This window comes from Capra hircus, chromosome 6, assembly GCF_001704415.2.
Source record: "Capra hircus breed San Clemente chromosome 6, ASM170441v1, whole genome shotgun sequence".
In the NCBI taxonomy this organism is placed as follows: Eukaryota; Metazoa; Chordata; class Mammalia; order Artiodactyla; family Bovidae; genus Capra; species Capra hircus.
Window position 1 is genome coordinate 110,939,491 of NC_030813.1, and position 21,675 is coordinate 110,961,165.

The 21,675-nt window shown below is 43.7% G+C and overlaps 1 protein-coding gene across 4 annotated transcripts in view; it reads left to right on the forward strand.

Annotated features, from left to right (window-relative positions):
• CC2D2A (coiled-coil and C2 domain containing 2A) overlaps positions 1 to 21,675 on the forward strand; it is a 130,213-nt gene that overhangs the window by 25,957 nt on the left and 82,581 nt on the right. For all 4 annotated transcript variants that reach the window (XM_013964800.2, XM_013964801.2, XM_013964803.2 and 1 more), the window contains 5 exons: positions 8,095 to 8,183; positions 8,517 to 8,618; positions 14,033 to 14,134; positions 14,845 to 15,009; positions 20,099 to 20,261. In XM_013964800.2, coding sequence (XP_013820254.2) covers positions 8,095 to 8,183; positions 8,517 to 8,618; positions 14,033 to 14,134; positions 14,845 to 15,009; positions 20,099 to 20,261 — 621 coding nt within the window. The remainder of the gene's footprint in view (positions 1 to 8,094; positions 8,184 to 8,516; positions 8,619 to 14,032; positions 14,135 to 14,844; positions 15,010 to 20,098; positions 20,262 to 21,675) is intronic.

Below are 21,675 nucleotides of genomic sequence, written 5' to 3' on the forward strand. Positions count from 1 at the left end.
ATTTTATCTGCAGTCTTGAACTTTCTCCTCTAACTGAGACCCCCATTGCCTGTCGACCCTGTCCTTGTCGAGGTCCCTGTGAACCGCACATTCACTCAATTCTAGGGTCAGCTCTTCATCTACCTTCCTCGACCTTCAACCGCACTCCCCACACCTTGCGCTTCCCCTCCTCGGCTCTCAGCTCCTGGACACCACTCTCCTGGGTCTTCCTTCTCCCTCGCTGGCTGGACCTCCCCACCTCTTTGCGGGTTCTTGCACCCCAGCCTCTAGCAGTTGGAGCCCCTAAGCTGGGTGATCAGCCCCCTTTCCTTAATCAGCATTCATTCTCTCTGTCATCTCGAGACTTTCAATTCCAGCTTCTAGATACTGTAGGTATAACTGATCAGTCCTCGATTTTTATCTCCAGTCTGGGACCCTTTCAGACTAAATGTGAACTACCTACTCAAAGCCACGTTTGCATATTGCATAAGACAGCTCGCATTTTAATAGACTTGTGGAAGTATAACTTGCATATCATAAAATTCACCCACTGTAAGTATACAATTCAATGACGTTTAGTAAACGTCTAGATCTGTGTAACCATCATTAAAATCCAGTTTTAGGACATTTTCATCACTCCAAAAATTTCCTTGATGCCTATTTGCAGCCATTGCCCCCCCAGCCCTAGACAAACACTGAATTGTTTTAAATATATTCCTGTAAATATGCCTTTTCTAGACATTTCATGTGAACAGAATCATACAATAGCACTTTGACTTCTTTCCCTTAGCCTAATGTTTTTCAAGATAATAAATGTGGTAGCATATATCCACACTGTGTTCCTTCTTATTGCTAAATTCTATTCCATCATCTGGATATGTGTGCACACATTTTATTTACATTCACCTGGTGATGGATAATTGGATTATTTCTAGTTTGAGGCCATTATAAGTCATGCTTCTATGAATCAGGTCATATGATGAATGTATATATTTAGCTTTATAGGAAACTGCTAATCTGTTTCACAAAGTGGCTGTATCATTTCACTTTCCCACCAACACTTTGTGAGAGTTTCTGTTTGTTCACTGCCTAAAAACAACTGATTTTATCTGTGATTTCCATTGTACCCTTTATGATGCATGTACAGTGATATTTCATTGTGCTTTTAACGTAGTATTTCCCTAGTGCTTAATGATGTGGAGTATTTTTCAAATGCTTATTAGCTGCTTGTATATTAGTAAACTATTTAATTATTTACACAGTATTAATTGGATTCTTCACCTTACTGAGGAATTGTAAGAGTTCTCTATATACTCTGGATACAAGTACTTTATCCGGTCTATGGTTAGAAGGTATTTTCTCCAAGCAAATGTCTAACTTTTTCATCTCTCTGCTTTATAACCGTATTTATTTGTTTACTTTCGGCTGTGCTGGGGTTTGGTAGCTGCGTGGGCTTTTCTGTAGTTGCACTGAGCCGGGGTCACTCTCTCGGTGTGTGCAGGCTTCTCGTTGCAGTGGCTTCTCTTTCTGCGGAGCACAGGCTCTAGAGTGAACAAGCTTCGGTAGTTGTGGCTCAAGGGCTCAACAGTTGCAGTCCCCAGGCTCTAGAGACATCACTTTGCCAACAAAGGTCTGTCTCGTCAAGGCTATAGTTTTTCCAGTAGTCATGTATGGATGTGAGAGTTGGACTCTAAAGAAAGCTGAGCACCAAAGAACTGATGCTTTTGAACTGTGGTGTTGAAGAAGACTCTTGAGAGTCTCATGGACAGACAGCAAGGAGATCCAACCAGCCCATCTTAAAGGAGATCAGTCCTAGGTGTTTGCTGGAAGGACTGATGTTGGAGCTGAAATTCCGATACTTCAGCCACCTCATGCGAAGTGCTGACTCATTGGAAAAGACCTGATGTTGGGAAAGATTGAAGGCAGGAGGAGAAGGGGACAACAGAGGATGAGATGGTTGGATGGCATCATCGACTCAATGGACATGAGTTTGGGTAAACTCAGGGAGTTGGTGATGGACAGGGAAGCCTGGCAATCTGCAGTCCATGGGGTCGCAAAGAGTCAGACATGACTGAACAACTGAACTGAACTGAACTGAGGCTCTAGAGCGCAGGTTTATTTGCTCTACAGTATGTGGGATTTTCCAGGACCAGGGATCAAACCCATGTCTCCTGCATTGGTAGGCAGATTCTTTACCACTGAGCCACCAAGGAAGCCCCTTTTTCCAAAACAAAAGTTTTTAATCGTGGTGAAGTCAAATTATCACTTCTTTTCTAGTATGGATTGTATCTAAAAATTCTTTGCCAAACCCAAGGTCATGGACATTTTCTCTTATATTTTCTTTTGGAAGTTTTCTGTTTTTAGCTCTTAGATTTAGTTAGGTCCATGAACTATTTTGAGACAACCCAAATGTTGCTCGACTGAAACTGCACTTCTGATGTCCTTCTTCCAACCCTGACCTGTTTCTCCTACAAAACTCTTCCAGTTTCAGAAGCATTACCTACCATTTCTGCTCTTAGAAGTCTCTGAAGCTTGTTAAAGCTGGTCATGAGGGTGGGAAAATCCCGGTCATCTCCATCTCACTAGAGAAGACATTTCATCTTTTCTGCTGTTGTTGCTAGTCACTCAGTTGCATGTCCAACTCTTTGCAGCCCCATGGACTGTAACCCTCCAGGCTCTTCTGTCCATGGGATTCTCCAGGCAAGAATACTGGAGTGGGTTGCCATGCCCGCCTCCAGGGGATCTTCCCAAACCAGGGATCAAACCTGGATCTCCTGCATTGCAGGCAGATTCTTTACCATCTGAGCCACCAGGACAGGGTTGGAGTGGACAGATGTGGGTTGCCATGCCCGCCTCCAGGGGATCTTCCCAACCCAGGGATCAAACCCATGTCCCTCATGTCCCCTGCATTGGCAGGCAGGTTCTTCACCACTCATGCCGCCTGGGAGGCCCCAGGTGAGAGATTTCTCCCAGGCCCCTGGGAGAAAGATTTCATTGTTGATGCTTGAACTGAATTCTCTAAGCCAGCGGTCCCAAGAGTGGGTTGGGTAGAATGTGTACTCATACTCTGTCAGAGATTAACTGCCACAAAAATATTTCAAGCTCAGAAGCTTTACCTACTGTCTCCCTTCTTAGAAACTTGAGACGCTTGTTTGAGAAGGTCACTCTGGTGCCTCCCGCCCAGCGCTTGGCCCTCCCGATGCTTCTGTTGCCTTTTCCACCCCGCCCAAGGCAATGCGGAAGGCTCACCCCGAGGCGAGGTGGTCAGGTCAAAGCGTACCTATGATGTTCTTCACCACTTTTCAGAGTCTCAGGCCCGTTGGAAGCCCCACTGCCCTGTGAAATCACCACGATGGTGCCGGAGCACAGGGACAAACGGCAAAGCTGGTGGGGCTGGTCTTGCCCAGACAGACGGTCCCTGTACCTGCTGGCTGACGCTGCTATAATGAAATATTGTAGATGGATGGCTTGAACCGCAGACATTGAGTTCTCACTGTTCTGGAGGCTGGGAGTCCAAATCAGGGTGCTGGGAGCACTTCCAAGATTGTGGAGGGAAGACCTTAGAAGCCTGCCTGCCTTTCCATAGAAACAAGGTCACATCGACTCGGGGGCAGTAGGTGAGATGATTGGAAAATTATTTCAAAGGGCAATGCCTTTTTTATTAGAAGGTGATGTGTGTTTTCCGAGGAGTCAAGTATCACAGAAGTGGTTTAGAGAAAAATGGGCAGTGTTCATCATTTGACGAAGTCTCTGAAGAGAGAGACGTGGAGTGCAGTGAGTGTGGCTGACGGGAGAAGGTGTCAGCACAGAGAAGATCTGGGAGCCACTTGCAAACGTGAGGCTGATGAGGCTCTGAGGCCCACAGGTCTGCTGGACAGCCGGGGAAGTGTTGTCAAATCCATTGATATAACCCCTGCTGCCCCGATGAAAAACATCCCTTGGCCAGAAAATCCATATTTCACACCAATGGACATTATGTATATATTTTTAACGGAATGTCTTGAAATTCTCTCATTGCCCATAAGCTCTTGCACACCCTCAAATCAAATCTTTCAAAATTTGAAGCATTATGTGCATCTCACTCTTTCTGTCTAACATCTCTCACATCTTCATATTCCTCCATATTTTCCTTTTCATCGATTTAGTGCTACAAGGTGCCAGGTACAAAAGCCACCGACAGAGTCCTTGCCATCAAGCAGGTCACATTCTAGCTGGGAAAATAACATCTCACCACCTGGTTGTACAGGTCGGATTTAGAGATCTTTACACCCTCCAAATGTCTTTCACTAACACTGAGTTTATTTCTGAAAATCGAGAAAGAACTATTTTTTACCCCCTCAACATTTTTCAAGACTTTTTAAACTAATACTTGCTAAAGAAGCCCCTTCAGTTTTGTTATTCAGAGCAGATGGTTTTTAAATAAAATATCTTGTCTCTTTTAAATAATATAAAATTATTCTAATGACTCCATGTTTGTTGCTTTGTTGTTGCTTAGTGCTAAGTCGTGGCCAACTCTTTTTGTGACCCCCATGGATTGTAGCCCACCCAGGCTCCTCTGTCCATGGGATTTCCCAGGCAAGAATACTGGAGTGGGTTGCCATTTCCTTCTCCAGAGGATCTTTCTGACCCAAGGATCAAAACTTCATCTCCTGCATTGGCAGGTGGATTCTGTACCACTGAGCCATCAGCAAAGCCCCATGGAGTTCATTAGAACAATTTCATGAATTCTATCTTGCCTCTTTTAAAGAATAATTCATAAAATTATTCTCATGAACGCTATGTAGGCAGCAGCTATTTTAAGTCAACTTGAAAAACTAGATCAGCCCTGAGTGTTCTTTGGGAGGAATGATGCTAAAGCTGAAACTCCAGTACTTTGGCCACCTCATGCGAAGAGTTGACTTATTGGAAAAGACCCTGATGCTGGGAGGAATTGGGGGCAGGAGGAGAAGGGGACGACAGAGGATGAGATGGCTGGATAGCATCACTGACTCGATGGACGTGAGTTTGAGTGAACTCCGGGAGCTGGTGATGGACAAGGAGGCTTGGTGTGCTGCGATTCATGGGGTCACAAAGAGTCAGACACGACTGAGTGACTGAACTGAACTGAATTGAAAAACTAGGTCTCTTTTAAAAATAAGAGGGGGATGGTAAATAAACAAGAGGTTTCTTTTTTTTTTTTTCATGTTCAAAGACATTGCTTCTTTCTGGGGGCAGAAGGAGGGGGGTGATCAGCCAGAGAGCAGAGGTCCAGTCTAGAAATCCTTCTTTATCCACCTAGGTGGTCCACACACACTTAACGGCACTTAACCTGTGCCCACCCTCTGTGGCTGGAGACCGCAGAGCCTGGGGGAGGAAGAAGGTATCAGGGCAATAACCACACAAATCCATAAATTCAAAATGTGACGAATGTGACGCAGGAAAAGTCATAGGACTCTGGCATGGGGATGTGATCCACCATGGGTAGATGGTCTTTAAAATGGGAAACAATGACTTGATTTTTAAAGTTGGCTTAAAAAACAAACAAACGCCAAAGGCCTGCTCAGGGTACAGAAGGAGATTCTTGTAAAGAACTTGAACCTCAGCCCACACATGTAAGGCTGTGATCTTTTAAGGTGATTGTTTCAGGCCTTCCACCAGGCATGGAGGAGCCTCAGGCAGGTGGTTGGCACCTGATAAAGTAGGATTTTACATCTTTCTGTCACATAAAAGGAAGGACACTTGGCCTCGGCACTGAGTAACCAAGCTACAGAAATAGCTCTCTCTTCTTCACAAGCAGAGGCAACGGGTCAGCACAGTGGGCTCTGCCCAGTGCAGCGTCCTCTCTCCCCACTGTTCCTTCCACCTGCTAATAAAGCATCTTGCCTTGTCTCTTTTTCGTTCACTTGTTAGCCTTCTTCCTTTAACAGGGCAGAAGGCTACAGGGTCAGAAAACTCCTCTCTCCCTACTCTCTCGCTCAGCAAAGGTTTTTCTTAAATGTCAGCATCACCAGGGTAGAAACACTTCCTCGATCTCCATCTCAGGCACTGGACTCCTTCCTGGAGCTCAGCGTGCAGGACCAGTACACGTTCCCATATCCTGCCAGCATCTCAGACTTGTCCCAGCTCTGATTTACAGGAGTAAACCAATCCCCCTCCTCACCAGTACCCCTCAGGCTGGCATGCCTCCACTTTTTCTCTCTCAGGAGCCCCAAATCCATACTTACCCCAGCCGAAACCTCAGACATCTTTGCCTTCTCTAAACTGGAGGTCCTCCGACTTGAGTCTGTCTTAAAAATTACCCAGATGGTTGCTCCACCTACAGGTTCTGATTCAGTGGATCTATCTGGGGTCAGGCCTGAACATTTACCGGTCCACCAAGTGCCCAGAAGGTGCTGCTGCTGGGGGAATTAGTGCTTGCCTCAGGCTTCCCTCGTGGCTCAGCTGGTAAGGAATCTGCCGGCAATGTGGGAGACCTGGGTTCGATCCCTGGGTTGGGAAGATCTCCTGGAGAAGGGAAAGGCTACCTACTCCAGTATCCTGGCCTGGAGAGTTCCATGGACTGTGTAGTCCACGGGGTCGCAAAGAGCCGGACACAGCTGAGCAACTTTCACTCCCCATCGTCACTAGGAACCACTGAGTCATCTTCTTGTGGCCTCTTTGCAACCATGCCCACTGGCTCCCTCTTCATTATACCAGCTGGGGTCTCTCCGTCTCCACCCCAACCATCCTGTGACTTGCAGCCCTAGGAGCAGCTCCAGAAAATGCTGCTTCTCCTCCTCTGCTCTCCCTGTCCTTCAAGGCATCCCCACCACATAGAAAATATATTCCCGTTTCTTTCACGTGACATCAGAGGCTCCCCGTGACTTGATCTCAAGCTCCTTCTGCATTCTTTTCATCTGCTTCCTCCCAGTAGAGCCCCCTCTCGTTTAAGTATCGTAACATTCTGTTCCCCAAGCCTTTTGTTATATCCCTACCCCTTCCATAATGGTGTACAGCATTTAGGATCAACTCCTAGCCCTGTACCTCCTGAGTACGCAATCATCATTCCAGTCACTTTTTTGAAGATTTTTTTAATATTGATTTTTATTTATTCATTTGGCTGTGTTGGCTCTTAGTTGCAATACACGAGACCTTTCAGTTGTAGCATGTGGGATCCAGTTCCCTGAAAAGGGATCAAACCCAGGTTCCCTGCACTGAGAGCAAGGAGTCTTAGCCACTGAACCGCCAGGGAAGTCCCACAATGCCAGTTACTCCAGGGTCTTCATCTTCAAGATGCCTAGTGAGTTATCCCTCCTAGCAGGAATGGCATAAAGTTGATGAGAAGATGCAGTCAGTTAACACATTATGACAGAGCCTGGGACAGAATGGCTAAACGACACTTCATGATATTTATGTATAGGTTTGTGCTAAGTCACGTCAGTCGTGCCCAACTCTTGGCAACCCCACGGTGTGTAGCCTGCCAGTCTCCTCTCTCTATGGGGATTCTCCAGGCAACAATACTGGAGTGGGCTGCCATGCCCTGCTCCAAGGGATCTTCCCAACCCAGGGATCGAACCCAGGTCTCCTGTGGCTCCTGCATTGCAGACGGATTCTTTACTGCTGAGCCACCAAGAGTTTATGTACAGGTTTAATACTATGTACAAAATAAATGTTGTTTGTTCAATATAGCCCAAGGCTATGGCTTGAGCCTGTAGAAAAACTTTCTCTGATTGAAGCTATCACTGCTGTTGAAAGTTGAACCCCAAAATCAATCAATAGTCATTCATTCATCCAAGGAGCCTATTGTCAAATCAATAAATTTGACAGCTTCTACCCAATGGTGATTGAACTGGTGTGCTTGCGCCTTGAAAAATCAAGTGCCGTTTGTTCGATTCTTAGTTAAGCCCATGTGTCAGCCCTGGTAGGACTGAGGTTGTTACTGTCCGTCTTAAAGAAGCCAAGACACATCCTTATTACGTCAGACGGCTCGGGGCGGGGGGCGGGGGGAGGGGGCGTTGTTCAGCTTTATCTCATGATGGTTTATGTGAAGTTCTAAATTTGCAAAATAAAATGACATTCTCTTGTTATTTTTTAATCTAATCTTCCCTTTGGAAGAAAAAGATGTTGTTTTAAAGTAATTTTCTTGTATTGTTTTAGGCTTGCCTCCAATCCCTTCAGCTTCCAGAACAGGCTTTGCAGAATTTTCCATGAGAGAACGCATGAGGGAGAAATTACAGGCTGCAAGGGTGAGAGAAACCGCAGGGATATTTTGCTCGGCGCCAATTACCTTCCTTCTAGTCTTGTCTAGCTTGATTCATTTGCTCAGAACTGCATGGATTTGAATACTGTTCAATTTGTTTTTCATGCTCTAAAGGTGTAATGCAGCATATAACTATGAGCACAGATGAAAATTACACTTAAGAAGAATGTAATGTCCATTTTTCTAAACCATTGTTTTTACCTCTTAAAGAAGTATAGCATGCATTATTTTACGGATTGATTTCCTCCCGAGATGGTGACTGAGGTTTTCATAGCATCACTGACATTATGTAGCAGTAATTTTCTCTTTGACTTTTTAGTCCAAAGCAGAAAGTGCGCTGCTACAGGAAATTCCCACCCCTCGGCCCAGGCGCTTACGAAGTCCCACCGAGAAAGAATCGGAGACTGAGTTTGGCACGGAGGTGAGAAATAGGCTACCCCTACTTTGTGACCAAAGACAGTGATGCCAAATAGAAATGTTCCAGCAAAAGTTCTAGAACAGAGCTATGCACAGAGGGGCTGTTAAAAACTCATTAATAATAATAGCTGCTATTTATAAATACTACTTGGTGCTGGGCATTTTGCCAAGTCTTTTCCCCATGTTATTAGATGCCCTTATCCCAACAACTCTATGAGGTGGGTACCATGATTTTCATTCACATTTGACATACGAGGTTCAGAGGGCCTGCCAAGCCATCCCCAGGTCACAGAGCACATATGTGGACCAGTCAGTATTGGATTCTAGCTCTGTCTCATTCCCAGTGTGTCTCATGGGTCAGCGGTGCTGGGCCCATGGATCTTGCTGGAAAACAGAGAAAGAGATAAGAATAGAATCCAATCATGGGGACTTTGAGTGTTACACTAAGGTGCCCCAGTGTTTTTTTCTAAGCCACGGAGAGCAATTGACAGTTGGATCGGGTGGTGATTTGAATGCACCGGGGTGACTTGTTTGAATCTGAGATGCTGGTGAGGCACCTCAGTGTGCTCCTGAGATGCACAGAGAGGAAGGGACCTGGCCTGGAGACACAGATTTAAGAAGTATTTGAACTGTAGTGAGTTTTTAAGTTTTAAGAGTGTGAATGACAATGGTCCTACACTTGGAGAAACTAAAGGCCCACGAGGCAAAGAGGAAGCCTGTTAAAGACAGAAAGACATATCAGCGATGTGGCTGAAGGACCAACATATCCAGGGTGGAAGAAGGAGCAGAAAGATCAACAGGGCACGTGGCCCAGTAAAGTGTTTGCAAGTCTAACCCAGTGGCGTGTGGTGACGATGGTTTTGGTTGTTTTTAAAGTCTATGCGTTAGGGATATTTCTGGAGCACAGTCACTAATTTCCTAGATGATGCCTTTTATTTTTCTATGATGAGATGTTACAGATTTTCATTTACCTGTATTCATCCCCAACAAGCCAGAGATTGCATGATTACAAGGAAAGTTGCAGTTGTGCTCATGGGTTTTCAGAACACTCAGTCGGTCCCCTAAAATGGCTCATGACAACTGGCTACTCCATTCTACAGAGGACACATTTCTTTTTCTTTATTTCCAATTGATTTTCTTCCATGAGAGCCATAATTGTAAGAGCCATAGTTCTAAAGTATTGGAAAATAAAGAAAAAGTACCAAGACTTTCCTGGTGAGCAAGTGGTTAAAACTTCATCTTCCAATGCAGAGGGTGAGAGTTTGATCCCTGGTCAGGAAACTAATATCCCACATGCCTCTTGGTCCAAAAAACCCAAAACATTAAAACAGAAGCAATATTGTAATAAATTCAATAAAGACTTTAAAATAGTTCACATCAAAAAAAAATATTGTTTTAAAGGAGAAAGTCCCTAAAATCTCATCATTATGACACAAATACTTTGGTTCTTTTGGTAGATGTGTGAGTAAGCAACAGGAGGGTGTGGTCTCCCATGTCTGGCGTTGTCTGCACCTTCTTGATGGATAAGCCTTTCACACAATCATGGTAGTTCTCGCTTGTCCAATAGGCCATGAATACGATATCCAAATCAAGCTGGTAGTTTTAGAAGTAAAAATATACTCCTTTGGCTCACAGAGTTATTTATTTCTCTTTGTGAGCAGGAACTTGACCTTTTGTCTAGCAAAGTGCATATCCCCTAAGAGCCATTCTCTGAAGGTGAGGCAAACACCACCTGTCTTGTCTGCAGACCTGATCTCAGCTTTCCAACGACATGTCACTCACAAGTGCACTTATTCATGTACATACCTTAGCCCAGGAGAAGAATATAAAAAGCAGACAATTTTGGTCCTACGGGGCAAAGAGCACATGAAAAGGCCAGGTCCTGGACCTCAGCTGTCCAGTACTAAATTCTGGCAGTCTCACTCACTAGCTGTATTACCTTGGATGTGTAACTTTTTCATTCTCCGAGTGATAAATATAACCCCCTTCCCCACTTCCCACCTCTTTTTTTTTTTTTTTTTTGCTGTGTTGGGTCTTATTTGAAGCATGGAGGTTCTTTTGTAGCAGCATGTGGACTCTCTAGTAGTGACGTGCAGGCTGAGTTGCTCCACAGCATGTGGGATCTTAGTTCCCTGACCCAGGAACGAACCTGCGTCCTCTGCGCTGCAAAGCAGATTCATAACCATTGGACCACCAGGGAAATCCCCTCACCTCTTTAAAATAGGGATACTACCCAAAACCTGATCCTTGATATTGTTTTGAGGATTAAAGGAGGGCATACATGTCACAGGGTTTCACACAGTGCCTGGCTCATGTGAAGCCTTCTCTCCATAGTTAGTAGCAAGTGTCAGAGGCTGTAGGGTCAGAGCAAAAAGAAGAAGCTGCTTGGGAATACTTGGGTCAGGAATCTAAACCCATCAGCACAAACCTGCGCTAAACTCTTGTTTCCATTCCTCTTCATCCTCAGCAGACTTGTAATAAGAGAACAAAGCCAAACACACATCTCCAAGAACATGTCAACAAAGCAGTGGGAATAACACAGAACATTTGACTCCTTGGTCTCCAGTAGGCAGGACCAAAGTGTCTCTGTTTTGTGGACCTGGTTCATTGTCCCAAGTGCCCCGGGTTCTGATCCCTTGGCGCACTCTACCTGTTGCCAGCATCTCTTGGAGGCTCCTTCCTGCCGGGTGTCCAGTGGACTCAACACACAGCAGTGACAGTGACGGCCCACTCTCAAGGAGCCCAGTGGGGATGACAGACAGGTGATCCGACGGTGGAAGTGCAGGCTGGAAGATCCATGGTGGGCGCCTTGAGGAAGCCTTAGAAAGGGCACTTCCCTTGGAGTCAGGTTATGTAAAACATGAAGTGTCTTGCCTTAGGCAGTGGTTTCTTGCCTAAGGCAATGGTTTCTTATCTGTGGCTCAAAAACGCAAGTGGCAAAAGAATAAATCAATACACTGGACTTCATCAGAATTAAACACATTTCCATTTCAAAGGAAACCAAGAAAAAAGTGAAAAGACAACACGCATAATGGGAGAGATTACTTGCAAATCATGTATCTTGATTAGTATCATGCCTGATACTGAGAATATATAAAAATCGGAGATATCAGCAAGACCATCAAGATTAGCCTGTCTTTAGGGAATTAAAACTATTGACTAGTAGTTAGAAGAGAGGTCAGGGAAGGAACTACTATATTTTGTAATTATGCTTTGTTAAAAGTAATGAGACTTGTGATTGTCTAGCTCAAGCTAGGGTCATAGAGCCTTCTTGGAGGTTACAACAAATTCAAGGATGAGAAAGAATTCCTAGCTGGACACAAGCACACATCATCATAGGCATTCACTTGAAATTGAATATTATTACTTTAAGCTTTCATGAAGATATTATAGATAATAGTTCTTTAAAATTTAATTCTGCACACAATCCTTTTAAATATATTTAATGGCTTTTCTTATGCTAATATAATTTATATTTAAATACTTTGAGATTTTGATAAAAATTAAATTACCACCTTTTTGATCAAGTCCATACAAATCATAGTAAAACTGTCAATCTTATCATTTTAAAAGATACCAAAAAATTATATTGTCCAAACTTACTGTCCTTTCTGTCAAGCAAATACAGAAAGAGATGGAAAGAAACAGAAAGAATAAAATACTGATCTCCACATACACATATTTGCCAAATGGAATTTTACCTACTTATTTTTTTTTTTTTAATGGCTAATGTTAGACTTTCTGCCTGGTCTTCTTCTGTTTTATTATCAGTCTTTAGCTGTCTCTAAAACCTAAGGCTTGCCTACACAGAGCTAAGCTTCTCGTCTCTCTGATCGGTTGACTCCTTGGCTTATTTATGCGTTTTCAAACGTACCAGTCTCTGTCTTGGGCTCTAGGAGGTGAGGGATTCTGAGGCAGACAGGAGCAGAACGGCATCTTCAACAGTGGGCGAGAAAGGTTTAGCCTTGTTTTATGAGAAAGACTGAACTTAGCAGACCCTTAGTAAGCCTTCCTGACCTTTCCCTGGTGGCTCAGTGGTAAAGAATCTGCCTACCAAGCAGGAAATATGGGTTCAATCCCTGAGTCGAGAAGATTCCCCTCGAGAAGGAAATGGGAACCCACTCCAGGATTCTTGCTGGGAAATCCCATGGACAGAGGAGTCTGTTGGGCTATGGTCCATGCAGGCATGAAAGAACTGGACATGACTTAGTGACTAAACCACTGCCACCAATTTTTAAACGTGTTTATCCTTACATTACATAATACTCATCTGCTTCTTTGCTTGTCTTCAAAAGAGCCACTTAAAATTCTGGAATTTACCAAGACAAATATTAACTCTGCATTGCACTGTGAAATTTATTCATTAGCACTGCTTCAACTTTTGTATAATTGAATGCTATTAGTTAACTATTTGGGCTTCCCTGATAGCTCAGCTGGTAAAGAATCTGCCTGCAATGCAGGAGACCCCACTTTGATGCCTAGGTCAGGACAATCCCCTGGAGAAGGAATAAGCTACCCACTCCAGGATACATGGGCTTCCCTGGTGGCTCAGACGGTAAAGAATCCACCTGCAATTCAGGAGACCTGGGTTCGATCTCTGGGTTGGGAAGATCCCCTGGAGGAGGGCATGGCAACCCACTCCAGTATTTTTGCCTGGAGAACCCCATGGACAGAAAAGCCTGGCAGGCTTCAATACGTAGAGTTGCAAAGAGTCAAACATGACTGAAGCAACTTAACACACCCGCACAGTTATCTATTTAACCTACTACTGCAAAATGAGAAAATGGAGGGAAAGCATAGAACCTTACATAAATTGGAATTATATGTATTCTCTTGATATCATGATAGATTGCACCCAACTGATGCCCACATTTTTATTCTTCCCATGGCTGGACATTCAGCTGCACTTACGTGGAATTTCATAACACCTTAGCTTGCTGTTCCAAGTATTTCTAGCTTTCATCACAGAATGTCTCTGGATAAACGCCAGAGGAGACCCACTCAGCCATTAAGAGATTCACACAAAAATGGAAGAGCCAGGGCCTGGGGCAACCCTTACCCATTTGGACTTATTTACCATCAGACGTGGTTGACGCTCTTCATCATAGACTGTTTGGAGATGATCCTCTGTGAGCTGGATAATCTATTGATTTTTAGGGTGAAATAGCATTTCCATTTGGGGGTTTATTGACTGTAAAATTTTGTATTCATTTAGTCATGAGAGAGACAGAGCTGAGGAAGAAAACAATCAGCCACTTTACCATTCAAATATATTAGTAAACATTTCATTCCCTAGAAATGGTGAGATGCATCAATGGTCAGAAGATAAAGCCTTTTGAGGGCTAATGCTTGTTTTATAAAAAATCCTCAGTTTCTTGCTTTAAATGACGTATCTGTTATTTTTTTCCATTTGTATAGCTGGATAGAGAGGTACAAAGGACTCAACAAGAACATGACTCCCAAGGTCATTCAAGAGTAAAGTTCCACGATTCTGTACGAAAAATCAAGTCTAAACCCCTGGTGAGAAATCCTGTCTTTTAAATCATGCTACCTTTAAATTATGTAGGCTTTAAATCATGTATCTTATTGATTTGTTTCTGTTTTTGAAAATTGTCAATGAGAGACAACTGTACATATAAGCTGACTCCTACTTCATGAAATATGCAAGAAAAAATACGAGGAATGATTCCTACTTTTAAACCCTAGAATCTTATGGAGAGATTAGAAAGCTGCCTATTGTGGGGAAAGAAAAACGCCTGGAAGGACAGGAGTGTTCTTGATAAGCTGATTTGTTCAGCTGTGAAGTTGTTACCAGCTTTTATTATGGGAAAAAGGGAGATACTAATTCAAGAATTAAAACAAACCAGAAATGGTATTCAAAGTTTAACAAACCCTGTATTGCTCATAATTAAAAGTATCTCAGCACTGGTCTATAAATCACTTTTTGGCATTTTAATCATCTTTTCTAAAGCTTTTAACTGCTATAAATAATATGTTTTTGTGTTTGTAGGAAGGTAAATCATTGCTGATTTATATTTTTTTAAAAGTAACTCATTAAAGTTACTTAGCTAAGGAGGCCTGTCGTATCTGTTAAAGTCCATTACCATCAACAGGTAATGTGTTTAGGAAGCCCGGAATGCTCTTAGCATCCAGCCAGCTGTCAGTGAACTGTGCAGAGCTTGTCTCAGCACAAGTAATCTGAAATGCTATTGCTTGCTTCCTCTCCGTAGGTTCCACCTGGCTTCCCTTCTGCTGAGGAAGCGTATAACTTCTTTACTTTCAACTTTGATCCCGAGCCAGAGGAACCAGAGGAAAAACCAAAAGCCAAAAATAGACATGGAGCTAACCGAGAGGAAAAGGAAGGAGAGGAAGAAGAGCCACCTGTACAGGAAGGAGTAAGCAAAACAGTGTCTAGTATAAGAATAGTAATGAGGAGAGGGAAGATGTTAATGGTGATGGTGATGATCACATCGGTGGTGATGGTAGTGATGATGGTGGTGGTGATGGTGGTGATGGTGGTGGTGGTGATGATGGTGGTGATGGTGGTGATGGTGGTGATAGTGATGGTGAGATGATGATGATGGTGGTAATGATGATGGTGGTGGTGGTGATGATGGCAGTGATGGTGGTGGTGGTGGTGGTGGTGAGATGATGATGGCGGTGATGATGGTGATGGTGGTGATGGTGATGATGGCGGTGATGGTGGTGGTGATGGTGGTGAGATGATGCTGGCAGTGATGATGGTGATGGTGGTGATGGTGATGATGGCGGTGATGGTGGTAGTGATGGTGGTGAGATGATGATGGCAGTGATGATGGTGATGGTGGTGATGGTTGTGATGGTGGTGATGGTGGTGGTGAGATGATGATGACAGTGGTGGTGATGATGGTGATCGTGGTGATGGTGGTGGTGATGGTGGTGGTGGTGGTGGTGGTGATGGTTGTGATGGTGATGATGGTGGTGGTGAGATGATGATGACAGTGGTGATGGTGATGGTGGTGATGGTGATGATGGTGGTGATGATGGTGGTGATGGTTGTGATGGTGGTGGTGATGGTGGTGATGGTGGTGGTGGTAGTGGTGATGGTGGTGATGGTGGTGGTGGTAGTGGTGATGGTTGTGATGGTGGTGATGATGGTGGTGAGATGATGATGACAGTGGTGATGGTGATGGTGGTGATGGTGATGATGGTGGTGGTGATGGTGGTGATGGCGGTGTTGATGGTGGTGGTGACAGTGATGGCGGTGGTGATGATGGTGGTGACGGTGATGGTTGTGGTGGTGGTGGTGGTGGTGGTGGTGAGATGATGATGACAGTGGTAATGGTGATGGTTGTGATGGTGATGATGGTGGTGGTGAGATGATGGCAGTGATGATGGTGATGGTGGTGGTGATGGTGATGATGGTGGTGATGGTTGTGATGGTGGTGATGGTAGTGGTGATGTTGTGATGGTGGTGATGGTGGTGGTGGTGGTGGCAGTGGTAGTGATGATGGTGGTGATGGTGGTGGTGGTGGTGGTGGTGGTGGTGGTGGTGGTGGTGGTGAGATGATGACGTGGTAATGATGATGGTGGTGATGTCCTACCTAGGAAGAGAGTGGCTAGGAGCAAACACGCCACCACCATGTAGAGCAGCTCATCCACATCCTGAGCTCTTCAGATGATACAGATGCAGGATAAACAGGGCTCTTTTAGAGGGTTTGTTAAAATAGATGGCTGGCCATTTTTCCAAGTTTCCAATCTAGTAGGTCTTCCCTGGGATGAGAGACCTTACTTTTTGGCACCAGGTCTAGATACAGGAGATCATGGAGAAAAGAAGAATGATCATAGCTTTTAAAGAGCCTAGGTGAAGGTGAAGTCGCTCAGTTGTGTCCGACTCTTTGTGACCCCGTGGGTTGTAACCTACTAGGCTTCTCCGTCCATGGGATTCTCCAGGCAAGAATACTGGATTGGATTGCCATTTCCTTCTCCAGGGGATCTTCCCGACCCAGGGATCGAACCCAGGTCTCCTGCATTGGAGGCAGATGCTTTAACCTCTGAGCCACCAGGGAAGCCCTAGAATGAACTTAACTGGAAAAGAAGAGAGAGTGGGTTTAAAAACAAACAGCTAGAAGAGATCAAGCCCTGAGCCTTTGGAGTGGGAGCATGGACTCCAAGACCCTAGACTACCAGAGAACTAACCCCAGGGAGTATCAAATAGTGAGAACTCACACAAAGAAAACCACCTGAATACAAGACCTGGCATTACCCAACCACCCGCAGCACCCTGTGGAGGACACCTCATCTAAACAACAGACTAAACAAAAATACAAACCCAATCACCAGCAGAGAGGATTACCACCTCACTCAGCCTTGCCCATCAGAGGGAAAACAAACAAATAAACAAACAAACAAAAATTCAGCACAAATCTCACCCTATAAGTTCACACAAACCACTGGACCAACCTTAGGAGGGCAGAAATCAAAAGGAAGAAAGAATTCAACCTTTAAGCCTGGGAAAAGGAGACCTCAAACACAATAAGTTAAAAAAAAATAATGAAAAGGCAGAGGAATCCTACACAGATGAAGGAACAAACTAGAAACCCAGAAGTCCAAATAAATAAAGAGGAAAAAGGCAAACTACCTGGAAAATAACTCAGAATAATGATAGTAAAGATGATCAAAAGCCTTGAAAACAAAATGGAGAAAATGCATGAATTGATTAAGCAAGACCTAGAAGAATTAAAGAATAAACATTCAGAGACAAACAGCACAATTACTGAAATTAAAAATAACTCTAGAAGAAATCAATAGCAGAATATCTGAAGCAGAAGAACAAATCAATGAGCTGGAAGATAAAATGGTGGAAGTAACTTCTGAAGAGCAGAATAAAGCAAAAAGAATGAAGAGAACTGAGGACAGTCTCAGAGACCTCTCGGACAATATCAAATGCACGTCCTAAAAGTGCTGTGAATACTAGGTTCACATTACTTTCTGTAGCCCTCCATTTCACCCTATAATTTGGGGGGTAGGGGCCTTGATTAAGTGTATTCACCTTTCTCTCTTGTGGGAAAAAAAGTGGAGCAATACAGTTTGCAGGTTTTTCTTGCTAGGCTCCACACAAGGATTAGTATTCTTTTCACGTACAGAAATGTCTGCCTCTCCAAGGCAAATGCAACCTAGTGCTCTCTCCTCTCAGCCTTACAGGTGAACAGTTTTTTGTGCCCCATTCCACACCCAAGCTACAACTCAGATTCTGAAATTGTGGGTGGGATATGTGAGACCAGAGAAAACACAGCATGAAAAATGGGAAGACTTGAATAGCCATCTCTCCAAGGAAGATACACAAATGGCCAAAAAGTACATAAGAAGATGCTTAGCAGCACTAATCATTAGGGAAATGTGAATCAAAACCACAGTGAGACACCACTTTACACAAATCAGAATGACTATTAAAAATAGATGGGAGATAGATGGAAGGAAAGAAGGAAGAGAGGGCAGACAAGCTTTGGAAGGATGCAGAGAAACTTGTGCATCGCTCATGGTGTTGCAAGGTGGTGTAGCTGCTGTGAAAAATTCAAAAATTTTTGCTCTTCAAAAATTTAAACATAGAACTACCATATGATCCAGCTACCCCAATCCTGGGTATATACCCCAAAGAATTAAAAGCAGGCACTCAGATCGCTATATACTCATGTTGATAGAAGCATTATTTACAGTAGCCAAAAGTGAAAGCAATCTAACTGCCCATCAAGAGAAGAATGGATGAATAAAATGTGGTATTTTATTCATCAATATTCAAGAGAATATTATTCAGCATGAAAGAAGGAAATTCTAATATATGCTAAACATGGCTGAACCTTAAAGACATTATGCTAAGTGAAATAAGCCAGTTATTTGAAATGAAAAAGACAAACTTTGTGTGAGTATTTTCACACTCACTGTGGATGCAGTCTTTCTGGTGGACCAACTGCAGGTCCTGGCTTTGCTCTGCTGCCTTCTCTGAAGTTTTCTCAGCCTGTCTTTGCTCAAAGTAGAGCTGGAGCAGGAACAAAAAAGATTGCACACTGATACCACAGGATATTTTCTCTTTTCACCTTTTGAAGTTTCTGACATTCTCTGCCTTCAGCTCTTGCTGAGAGCTTGGTTACTGTGCAGATTTACTTCACTCTTCTTATCGTTTCGTGTATTTAGCAAGGAAATATTAGGTGATTAGGCTACAGCCATTGTCTTCAGCTACCTGGCAGTCTCCATAGCATTTTTTTTTTTTAATTTTAAAGTCTTTAATTCTTAACATTCTTTTTTTTTTTTTTTTTTTGCTATAGATTTTATTTTATTTTTTTTTAATTTATTTTTTAAATTTTAAAATCTTTAATTCTTACATGCGTTCCCAAACATGAACCCCCCTCCCACCTCCCTCCCCATAACATCTCTGTGGGGGTGCTGCTCATGCATGGATGTCAGGTTTAAAAAGAAGAACAAGACAGAGAAAGGAAAGAAGGAAAAAAAGGAGAAAGAAGAGAAAGAAAAGGCAGAAAAGTTTGGAAAATATTCAAACTATGTTAAAATACTTCAGCTGGCGTTTGTGATTACAGGTTCTGTGCTTAGAATTTTTACATGCATCATTTAATTTTTATTCTCACAAACCCAAGGAAATAAGATCTATTAATATACCCATCTTGCAAATAAGAAAACCAGGGATCTGAAGGGTAGGTAAATTCCTCACAGTCACTCAGGCACTACAAGGTGAAGCTGGGAGTCAAGCCCAGGCAGTCTGAGCAGGGTGTGGACTGCACATTTGGCGCCTTTCCCATGGGGTTAGTGCCAAGGCAGAAGGTTAGATTATGCATAACTCATGAACCCAAGTTCTTTAAGTCATTGTCAAAGAATAGACACCTGCAAAGGAGGACACACTCATTGAGGCTGCACTTAGCACATCTCTTCTGACCCTTCTGATTTTTGCATTATCCAAGTATGTGGAATAGTGAAAAAACAAAGCGTATTAAATAGGATAGTCCATGTCATTTTATGCTTTCTTTCAGAACAAGATAAAAGGAAAAGGTGGCTTTATCTTAGGATATGTTGTTCGGTGCATTTAATATCATGGATTGCTTTTCCAAGTACATTAATTGTCTTTGGGACTTCCCTGCTGGCTCAGTCAGTTCAGTCGCTCAGTCATGTCTGACTCTTTGGGACCCCATGGCGTGCAGCATGCCAGGCTTCCCTGTCCATCACCAACTCCCGGAGCTTGCTTCCCTCATGGCTCAGATGGTAAAAAATCTGCCTGCAATGCGAGAGACCTGGGTTCGATCCCTGGGTTGGGAAGATGCCCTGGAGGAGAGCATGGCAACCCACTCCAGTATTCTTGCCTGGAGAATTCCATGGACAGAGGAGAGTGGCGGCCTACAGTCCATAAGGTCACAAAGAGTCACAGCCAACTGAGCGACTAACATATTCACCGTCACTAACTATCTTTGCGGGATTGTTCTGCTCTTTAATGTGATGCAGGATGAGGAAGAGTGGTTGGATGGCAGAGATGCTGAGGATCTTCTCCTGGGCTTAGATCACGCAGCTGAAGACTTTGTGGCTGTCAGACCTGCCGATTATGAAAGTGTCCACGTTCGGCTGCAGAGGGAGAAAGAGCTCCTGTTCGTACCCAGCAGACGGACAGGTACTTTCTCTCTTTATCTTTCTGCCCAGCTTTGGCATCCATGTTTTCCTTCAGACGAAATAGAGCTGGTGTATAAAGTTAAAGTGAAAGTGTTAGTTGCTCAGTCATGTCCGACTCTTTGTGACCCCACGGACAATAACCCGGCTGGCTCCTCTGTCCATGGGCTTTCCTAGGCAAGAATACTGGAGTGGGTAGACATTTCCTTCTCCAGGTGTATAAAAATGCCCAATTTCCACAACTGAACCCAATTTCTACTCTGACTTAATAGTCAAGAAACAGGTTCAAATCATCCTACTCATTCCTTCTCCCACTGTGTCCACAAGTCTGTTCTCTATGTCTGCATCACTTTGAGAGAGTAGCGTAGAAACATACACATCACCACATGTAAAATAGATCACTTCAGTTCAGGTGAGTCTCTCAGTCATGTCTGACTCTTTGCGACACCATGGACTGCAGCATACCAGGCCTCCCTGTCCATCCCCAACTCCCGGAGCTTACTCAAACTCATGTCCATTGAGTCGGTGATGCCATCCAACCATCTCTTCCTCTGTCGTCACCTTCTCCTCCTGCCTTCAACCTTTCCCAGCATCAAGGTCTTTTCCAATGAGTCAGTTCTTCACATCAGGTGGCCAAAGTATTGGAGTTTCAGCTTCAGCATCATCCCTTTTTTTTAAAATATAAATTTATTTATTTTAATTGGAGACTAATTACTTTACAATATTGTATTGGTTTTGCCATACATCAACATGAATCCACCACGGGTGTACACGCAGCATCATTCCTTAAATAAATATTCAGGACTGATTTCCTTTAGGAAATTGGTTGGATTGGTTGGATCTCCTTGCAGTACTAGGGACTCTCAAGAGTCTTCTCCAACACCACAGTTTAAAAGCATCAATTCTTCGGCACTCAACTTTCTTTATAGTCTGACTCTCACATCCATACATGTCTACTAGAAAAACCATAGCTTTGACTAAGACGGACCTTTGTTGGCAAAGTAATGTCTCTGCTTTTTAATATGCTGTCTAGGTTGGTAAAAATAGATAGCCAGTGGGAATTTGCTGTATGGCACAGGGAGCTCAAATCTGGTGCTCTGTCACAACCTAGAGGAGTGAAATGGGGTGAGAGGTGGGGGGAAGGTTCAGGAGCAAGGGGACATATGTATGCCTATAACTGATTCATGTTATGTGTGGCAAAAGCCAACACAATATTATAAAGCAATTATCCTCCAACAGTCCTTGGCGGGCTGTTGCTGTCTGTCACTCCCACAGACCCCCATAGACTTTCCGCAAAGATCTGTTCTATGAACAGATCAAAGAGTGAGGAAGTAAATGAAGTCACATGGACTCCAGCAAACTTTGCAATTTACAGAGCACTTCCTCATCCTTCACCCCATTTAATTCTCCCAGGAGCC